The sequence below is a fragment of the Daucus carota genome, chromosome 3 (genome assembly GCF_001625215.2).
Source record: "Daucus carota subsp. sativus chromosome 3, DH1 v3.0, whole genome shotgun sequence".
Lineage (NCBI taxonomy): Eukaryota > Viridiplantae > Streptophyta > Magnoliopsida > Apiales > Apiaceae > Daucus > Daucus carota.
The window spans coordinates 11,879,011-11,888,866 of NC_030383.2; the positions used below are offsets into that span (position 1 = coordinate 11,879,011).

The following is a 9,856-nucleotide window of genomic DNA, read 5'->3' on the forward strand; positions in this document are numbered from 1 at the left end:
AGTGAAAAAATAAAAAAAATATGTCAATAGAAATTTTTTTTATTCAACTTTAATATATAATTTTCAATTTTTTAAAATAATGAAAGAATAATTTGTTTGGTCAAAAATTTGTCAATTTGACGCCACACTGAAAATAACGGAGTGAGTTCAAGATACACCCGGAAAAGAATAACCCTAAAAAACGTGTTACACAAACAAATTAAAAAGCATTAATAATTATTTAATCTTCTAAAACAGCAGGAAGTGTGTCTTCTTCCCAAAACTATCGACACACAGGAAGACGGATATAAAACAATAATAAAATATATCAACACACACAACCTCTTCTGCTACCCCTTGGCCGCTCTGATTACTTCCCGTTGAAGCATCTCTTTAGCCCTCCATCTCTCTTTCTACACGCACACAAATTACTCATCTTCTCTCTCACTCTAAATCTCTTTGTTCTTCGTCATTTAATTATAATTTATTAAATATACCAAAAAAATCTTATAATACAACAAAAAGACACAGATATCGTATCGTGATAGACTTGTTCTTACCCAATCTTAAGTTAATCTAATTATTATTATTATTATAATTGTTGATATTATTCTCACGTCATCGATTTCGTTTACGATTGATTCTGTTATCTCAAAGTTTCAATCTTTTTATTAACTAGTGATTTTAGTGGTTTCGTTAGTAATTGTTTCATCGTCTACTGTTTGATTGTTGATTCTGATTGTGATTTAGTTAGGGTTTTGTGGTGTGAAATTGAGATAATTTGGTGTGTGGTGGATTGGATTTGTGTGGAATTAGGGTTTGGTTTGATCGTGTTGTGGTCTTTGTTGGTAATTAGGGTTATTGTGTGTGTGGGTTGGTGAAAGGTTGGGTCTTTTGAAGGATTTTGGTGGCGAATTGCAGTTTTATCCATAAGTCCCTCTCTGTGGATTTGGTGAGTGTGGATAAAATGGCTTCTACGAGTGTCTCGGAAGGTGTTGTTCAGAGGGGGAAGTTGTTGGTTCACTTGGCGGAAAATGGGCATTCTTTCGAGCTTGGTTGCGATGAATACACGCTCGTTGAGGAGGTTCAGCGGTATATTGAATCGGTTTCTGGGGTTCATGTCAATGATCAGCTTTTGTTGTGTGCTGATATGAAGTTGGACTCGCAGAAGCAGCTTTCTGCGTATGGGCTTCCGGCTGACGATCGAGAAGTGTATTTGTATAACAGAGCTAGAATGCGGAGTAGTTCACCGAGTCCTGCACCGGAACAAGTTGAATTGGTTGAAACTCCTGACCCGCAATCACCGACCTCTGCACGTAATCCTCATCCCTTGGATGATGCTTCTGACCCTGCTCTCAAGGCTTTGGCTTCATACGAGAGACAGTTTAGATACCATTACCAATGTGGTCATGCTATTTATGCTCGTACTATGCTGAAATATGAGATTTGCGAAAGGTTTTTGAGGGAACAAAAGGTGCAAGTGAAGGCTTTAGAGATTGCACGTGGTAATCTAGATCATTACTATAGGATGATATTGCAGAATTATAATGACTTTGTGAAGCTTAATTATATACAACACCGGAGTCATTCTAGTCTTCTAGTTAATTTTGGAAGGGATGTAGAGAAACTGAGGTCCTGCAAACTTATCCCTCCTTTACAAACAGGGAACCGAAAGTGCTTGTTGGATTTTGTGAAAGAAGAGAACTTGAGGAAGACGGTGGAAGATTGTAGCAATTCACATAGGCAGTTCGAGACTAAGGTTTCTGAATTTAAGCAGGAGTTTGGAGAGCTTAAACGCAGCACTGAGCACTTGTTCTCCAGCAACAGTAAAACTGTAGATATTATTAAAAACGTTGAACTCACTGTCAAGGAAGGCCTAAAATACATTACAGAGCAGAAAAGTGTGATGCAAACATTAAGGTTTTCTCTTTATACTTTTTTTTTTCCTTCCCAGTCTTTTGTCAGAGTATGTCTAGATATAGGTATGAGAATTGACTCGTGTCCATGAATTTTTTTGTGTGAGGGCATTTAACAGAAGTAGTTTGAGCAATAATGACCTATAGGGAAAGTGAGAAACAGCTAAATACATGTTTGTGAAGATCATATTGCAAAAGATATCTATGTTTGTGTACATGGTCTAAAATATGATATAGAGCAACCTAGTCTTTTGTATAAAGTTTATGATGTCAGTTACTTCTATGAACTTGTTATAGTTCCATTTTCATGTCATTAGTTTAGCAGTTTTAGGTCATTATATCTAGTCATAATTTTTGGCTTATGAGTTATGATCTATGAATCATCATAAAGGTGCTTGGGTAAAGCATAAAACTTCTGTAGATAGTTTGACATGCTATTATTCACACATTCCTGTTGTTTAGAGCAAACATGTTTCTTTCTATGTCTGATCTGATATGCTGGGTGGTTATTTAAATCATCATCGTCACTTATTATATTGTCATGCAGCAAAGATGTCAGTACAGTGAAAAAACTTGTGGATGACTGTCTAACGAGCCAAATTTCGTCTTCTCTCCGTCCACATGATGCCGTTTCAGCACTAGGCCCTATGTATGATGGCCATGATAAAAGTTACCTTCCCAGGATGCAAACTTGTGAGCGATCAATCTCCAATCTACTTGATTTTTGTAGGAGCAAAAAGGATGAAATGAATATGTTTGTTCAGGGTTACATGCAAAAGATAGCATATATTCAGTTCACAATCAAAGATGTACGCTTTAAGTTTTCTGTTTTCAACGAGGCATTGAAGCGTCAGAGTGATCAATTTGAGCATTTGAAGGTGGTTCGTGGCATTGGGCCTGCATATAGAGCTTGCCTTGCAGAGATAGTGAGACGAAAGGCTTCAATGAAGCTCTACATGGGCATGGCGGGACAATTGGCTGAACGACTTGCTACAAAGAGGGAAGCTGAAGTCAGGAGAAGAGAGGAGTTTCTAAAAGTACATAGTTCTTATATACCCAGGGATATACTAGCATCTATGGGATTATATGACACTCCTAATCAATGTGATGTTAATATAGCTCCTTTTGATACTAATTTGTTAGATATTGACATATCCGATATAGAGCGTTATGCTCCTGAATACTTGGTTGGAATGTCGTCCAAGATTGAGAAGCAAGGAAGTATGAAGAGTTCACTTTCTTTGTCTCATGATAGTTTTGCATCTGAAGTTGAAGAGAGTTCCTTGGGTGCTACTGATAAGCATAGCTCCGAAGATGTTCTTGAGGCTTCTGAGCTGGTAGAGATTGCTGGAACTAGCAAGTTGGAAGTTGAGAATGCAAAGCTAAAAGCTGATCTTGCTTCTGCAATAGCTGTAATTTGTTCATTTTGTTCTGATGTCGAATATGAATCGCTTGACGACAGCAAAGTGGAAAATTTATTAAAAGATGCTGCAGAGAAGACTGCTGAAGCTTTGCATTTGAAGGACGAATATGGAAAACATTTAATTTCTATGTTAAAGAATAAGCAAATGCAGTGCGAGTCATATGAAAAACGCATACAAGAACTCGAACAGAGATTGTCAGATCAGTATGTGCAGGAGCAGAAGTTTTCAGTTGATAAAAATGCATCTATCTTTATTCCTTTGATTAACAAGGCTGATAGTAAGTCAGAAGTCTTGGGTGAAGGAGAAGCTCTTATGGCGTCAGTAGCCATGGATGAGGTTTCCTCTGCCACCAATTCTGAACATGTAAAATCAGGAGTTCTGGACAAACATGGAAGGCCTTGTGAAGGTTTGGATGAGAATATGACAGATTCGTCTGGAATCCTAAATCCTCAGTTAGATTCATCTATGCTAGAGCCTAATCATGAGGATCTGCATCCCCACAAAGACTTTAAGGAACCAATATTGGCAGACATTGGTATGGGTCTAGCAGCTAGTTCCACAGCTGATAGCATATCTCGGCCTCCAAATACCTTATTTTCTGAGACGGACATTGATCGGAATTTGGATTCCAAAAGAAGTGATGAACTCATTCTGGAATTGCAACATGTGATCGAAGAGAAGTCCAATATATTAAGTGAAAAGGAAACCAAAATTGATAATCTGATGGAGGAGATTGTCAATCTTGAAAGGGAGTTGGAAATCAGCAGGAAGCTTTTAGATGAATCACAGGTATTGAAGGTTGAATTTTGAGTTTTACTTTTCTTTTTGTCTGATATGATAGTTTTTATTTGTTGTTATTCCATCATGCAAAGAACTTGTGCTAGGCTCATATTGGATTCTGTGTGAGTTCCCATTTTTACTAATTTATCATGTTATAAATGTCATATCTAAACTTCGCGGTATTCACATTTTTTAAAATCCCAATTATCCTAACAACCAATCCCCTCCCAAAAAAATAAAATAATTTTTATATAAAAAAATGAAACTAGCAAGGTACGTTAGGTTGACTTTGGACCTACTCTGTTGACGAAAATATGGTATGGATATCCTGGCATGCTCGAAGGAAATAAACTATTTGTTTTTTTTGAGCAAGGCCGTGAAGCTAATTTGTTAGTTCTCATGTTCTCCAGATGAACTGTGCGCACTTGGAGAATTGTTTACATGAAGCAAGAGAGGAAGCCCAAACCCATCTTTGTGCAGCTGAGAGGAGGGCATCAGAGTATACTGCACTACGGGCCTCTGCTGTAAAAATGCACAGTCTTTTTGAAAGACTTAAGACATGTGTATCTTCTGGAAGTGTTGCTGCTTTTGCTGAGTCATTGCGTGCTTTATCTCAATCTTTGGCCAAGTAGGTTGCCCAAAATCTATTTCATAAAGTCTTGATTGTTTTCTTAGCTACCAATTCGGTTGTGAGTAATTTCCTAAACTTTGACATAATATATGCATAGCTTGTTAAATTTTTTCTCCCCGCATTAGCGTCCTCCTCCTTGGTTCTTGCTTTTTTCCAACTAGTGACCAAAAAATTGATAAATCTTATATATCTAAGCTATGGTTCATAAGTTCTCTTCATAAGTTGCAAACAATGTTTAGATTGGTGTCTATAGTCAGTTTTTCTTGTGACTTGCATTAATAAATATTCCTTTAATCGGAGTTTAAGATATGCTTATTGTCACACTTTGAGGCATGTTTGAAACCATTGTCCATGTAAATTAAGATATAATTAGAATTGGATTGGAAACATATGTCAGTTTTATTACTATTTAAATATATATGGTAATAATCAATAAACGATTAGTATCTCACTCTAGCGGGTATATTATGAATTTTTGATGGTGCGACATGCAAAAGTAGGAACTTATAACTACTACGTGAACTGAGACGGCTCATTTTTAAATTTAATTCGTTATCATTTTTAGTTAATTCATTCAAGACAATACACCATATGTGTGCTTAATCCTGATACACACACAACACACACAGACACACACACATATATCATACTGTACTAGGAGTTGAGCGATTGGTATTTGGAAATCTTACAGGTGATAAAGAGGATCAGTCATAATGTACAATTAGATAAACTAAAAAGTTAAACTAAAACTAAAAAAGGCAAGTTAACTAATGCATGCCCTCTCCCACGCATCCTCTCTTTTTAATCTTTGTTGTATAAATTTTGTTTTTACCTCTTATGATTTCTATATTTCATAGATATTACCAATGATTTTAGGTATTTGTTTATTTAAGCAATCTATATTCTCTTAATGCTGTATACTCAGCTGTATATTTTTATCATCTTAGTGAGTTTTCAATTCGTATAGGAAGAAAAATTACATGGGTGGCTTTAATTGAAGTAGAGGATTTGGCATCAGAGTTACTGACTCCACTAATAAGAGAATTAAATTTTTTCGAAGAGTGTAATGAACCATACATGCGTAGATGACAACTCAGTCAGCCAGGGTACTGTTTATTAAAGTACAAATTCCTTATTACGTATTAGCCACAAATTAGGTCTTAAAAGAGGAATAGAAGGCAAGGAAATGATAGAATCTGAAGATTTAAACAATTTGGTTGCTCCTTTACTTGGTTCCCAAATCATGAATATTGCTGCTTTCAATTCCCTAAAACTCTGGCTGTTATATCCACAACTATAATGTGGTGCAGAAATTTGGTGGAATGTTTTTTTAGCTTATTAATGTGGTCTCAGTTTGTACACAGAGAAACATGCTTTTCTTGTATGGGCCTGGTGCCCAAATTATAGTAGTCAAAGCTCTTCCTAGTTCCAGCCAACTCCTAAATTTTCATGTCAGCTTCTTCCTTATCCAACTATACTGCATCGAATGATAGAATGGCACTAGAGCCTACCTAATGTTATAAGAGCAATATATTTCAGGCATGGTATATATCTCTTATGTCTCCTATAGTCTAGGAGGAGGAGATTATTAGAATCCCAAATTAGCTTTGTTTGGTTAGTTAGTGTTGGAAGATAAGTTCTAATGTTTGCATTGAGAATCTGTGAAATCCTGAATCAGTCTTTTGAGCGTGGGAGTCAATTGGCTTATAATTTCTTGTAGAGGTTCGCATGCAGATATGGTATATGTGTGACATCTTTAGGTTGTGAATTTGTGGCTGTACTTTATAAATCCTTTTTGTAATTAATTTATCTGAAGGACCTATCATTTGGTGCTTTGTGAAGGTATGAGGTATTAATGCGCTTTCCCAGAAGAGCATAATGAAATTTTGTCAAAACAAGAGGAAATAAGAAAGAGAAAAAAGCACAATAAAGCTTTGTTAACAATTTTTTTCATTTTATTGCAATGTGAAAAGTGAGAGTTTGTGTGTGTGTGTGTGTGTGTTGGGGGGGGGGGGGGGATGAGTACTTGCCTGCTGCCATATTTTAATTCAACCTGATTTTTTGCTAGCATACGTAGTCGTATGGCCCTAAAATACAAGTGATGGTACACATTGTTATACCTACCTCAACAGTGACGTTGAACTTGATAACTAACATAATCATTCTAGAACTTAAATGTAGAGATTATGGTCAAATTGCTTTACTTTAGCCTATATTCTTATGCCTAAATTATTACTTGGTGATAGCAATATTATAATCATAGCCTGGTTTGGCTTTGTAATTTTCAGTTCCGCCAGTGACAAGGAAGATGATAGCACTGCAGAGCTTCGGGGATGCATTCGCGTACTTGCTGATAAAGTCGGTTCTTTGTCTAAGCACCGTGCAGATCTACTTGACAGGTACTCGAAGGCTGAAGCTGCAAATGATCAGCTTACCAAGGAGTTGGAAGAGAAGAAAGAGCTGGTCAACACCCTGTACATGAAGCATCAATCAGAGAAACAGGTAATTTGTATGGTTTACAAGTCATTATTTTAGTTGACTGCTTGCAGAGCTGAATGAGGGGAAATAGCCAACTTGGCTTCTTTTTTATATTTTATATTCTAATAGTGTAATCTTTTGACGCCGGGTTAATGATCCACTCTTACATGAGCATAATGAAGGCCCCCATTGCGAAGTGCAAATGCTGGGTTTTACACAAAAGGACATGTTCAAGGACACTCATACTTTTACACGTGCGCACACACATGTTCTAAAAATTATACAGAAAGGGAATGTATATACTAAAGAGAGATGAGGGGCACTTGTAGGACAAGCCAGGAAACTTAGGCTATATTTGTTTAGATCGACTGTAATTCAGCGAGGGGCACTTGTAGGACAAGCCAGGAAACTAGGCTATTTTTTTTAGATCGACTGTGATTCCCTCGTTATATGTGATTTCTGCTCATTTTATCCAATATTAATCCTAAGAACAAGATTTTTTAAACACTTGATAGGTTGTTTCGTGGGATTATAATATACCATCCCTTAACTAGGTATTATAATCCCCATAAAATTGAACAAAATATTGTAGGCATGTATCTTCTGGTAATAACCCAAGGTTGAAATATAATAGGAAATGAGAGGTAATAAACTAATATTTTGTGATTATGTTCCCTTGAAACAGAAGCAAATCAAAGGCTAGGGGAGGTTCAGTTATTGGGGGTTCCTTTTCTTGTTTGTAATTATAGTTGTCAGTCATTGGAATTCTAGTCATCTTGTATTCACTCTTAGTATCTATAAGTATACTTGCTTGATACCCTTAAATACATAGGTCAAGCATAAAAATTAGGTGTGCTTTAACAAACTAGGTGTGCTTTAACAGGCAAACAAAGAGAAGATATCCTTTGGCCGGTTGGAAGTACGTGAGCTGGCTGCATTCGTACTCAATTCTGCTGGTCATTACGAGGCCATCAACCGGAACTGCCATAATTACTATCTCTCTACTGAATCCGTGGCTTTGTTCGTTGATCATCTTCCACAGCGTCCTAGCTATATAATTGGACAGATCGTGCATATTGAACGATTAGTAGTCAGCCCAGTTGGAGCTGAGCATAATAATAAAGACATGGTCGACTTCCTGACAACTGACATGGGAAGCAGTCGGATGACTGCAGGATCAGCTGCCAACCCATATGATCTTCCTATTGGCTGTGAATATTTTATAGTAACCGTAGCAATGTTACCTGACACCACCCTTCATTCGCAGCCCACTTCCTGATCTTGCGAAAGTTCTGATAATTGACATGATGGAAGAAACTAAGTGTACATACATAAAAATGTTAATCAAAGTTGCTACTGGTCTTTGTTGGCGGGAATTATTTATTAAGTTGATCTCTCTATTGTACAGTTACTTACGAGCAGCTCGGTTTAGTCCCCTCTGTGTATACGTAAATTTCATTTGTTCTATCAAGTATTCAATAGGATTATCTGTAAATATCGTGAACTTTGATCACTATTGCTGTACAAGCTATGGCTCCTTAATTTGTCAGAATTTGAAAGTAAACAGGAACCAGGACCGCCGTGACTCGGTGGTTTTAAGTCCAAACTACAAGATATATGTATGGTCTACAGTACATGACACTGGTATCGTGTTTTTATATGATTACTGTGTTTTGAATTTATCAATTAATGCAAATCATGTAAAGTTATTATTTTTTGTTGATTGAATTTTAATTACCTATTTTTAATTATATAGGATTTCAAATATATTACTTTAACTACAAGATCAAAAATCTAAAATTGTGTCATAAATAGATAGTATATAATAAAAGATGGAGTATTATTGAAATTCATTTCGAGAAGATTGATTTTAACTTGTAATCTTAACATTTTTGTTTCATGTTTTTGACATTTTTTTTGTTGATGTAATTTTGTTTGTCTTTTACTAAGAGCAATTCTAATAATAAGAAGTCTTAAGCTAAAAATAAAAACTATAGTCATTTTTAGAACTATGGTTGACTATATTTGTCAAACCTTTACAGGTATGGAAAAACTATGTAAAAAAATTACACATTATTTATTATCATATTGAATTGATATATTTTATTTACAATACTCTAAAATATTAATAACATACTTTTTAAATTATAGCCAACCATATAGTCAACACCATCGACACATCTTACGGGTTCAGCAAAGTTAATCTAATGTCTACAGATTCAATCTAATGTCTACAGATTCAATTTAGCCAAGAATGCTGCGTAGCTCAAAATCTGTTCCCAATTTTTTCCCCAAATGTCGTGACAGACAAATAGCTAATTTTAATTGGGTGATTGATGTGCATACATGGATCCTATTATTATTAGTATGAGAGTAATCAATTATACATTGTCAATTGGATTTGGGAAAAAAAATTGGGAACACCAGTCCCATCGGAGATGCTCTTAGAAAAAAATGTTGGATTTGCCCCTGGGCACACTCCCATGTTTTCATTCGGATCCCATAGTTATAAAAATCCCATTGGGTCGGTCACCCATGGCCATGAATACACACATAATTAGCATATTTGTCACTGCTTCTGCTCTTCCTGTACAAGTTTTAGTTCGACAAAGGTAAAGTAATGCTGTTCTAGCCTGGTGGAGTGTATA

The 9,856-nt window shown here is 36.0% G+C and overlaps 1 protein-coding gene across 1 annotated transcript; it reads left to right on the plus strand.

The window, feature by feature from the left end:
- The first annotated feature begins 257 nt into the window (after positions 1–257).
- On the plus strand, positions 258–8,814 carry LOC108214488 (autophagy-related protein 11). The gene is made up of 5 exons (XM_017386498.2): positions 258–1,899; positions 2,443–4,108; positions 4,510–4,727; positions 7,019–7,232; positions 8,092–8,814. The coding sequence occupies exons 1-5, from the start codon at positions 947–949 to the stop codon at positions 8,485–8,487; spliced, it is 3,447 nt and encodes a 1,148-aa protein (XP_017241987.1). The 5' UTR covers positions 258–946; the 3' UTR covers positions 8,488–8,814.
- Positions 8,815–9,856: the final 1,042 nt, after the last annotated feature.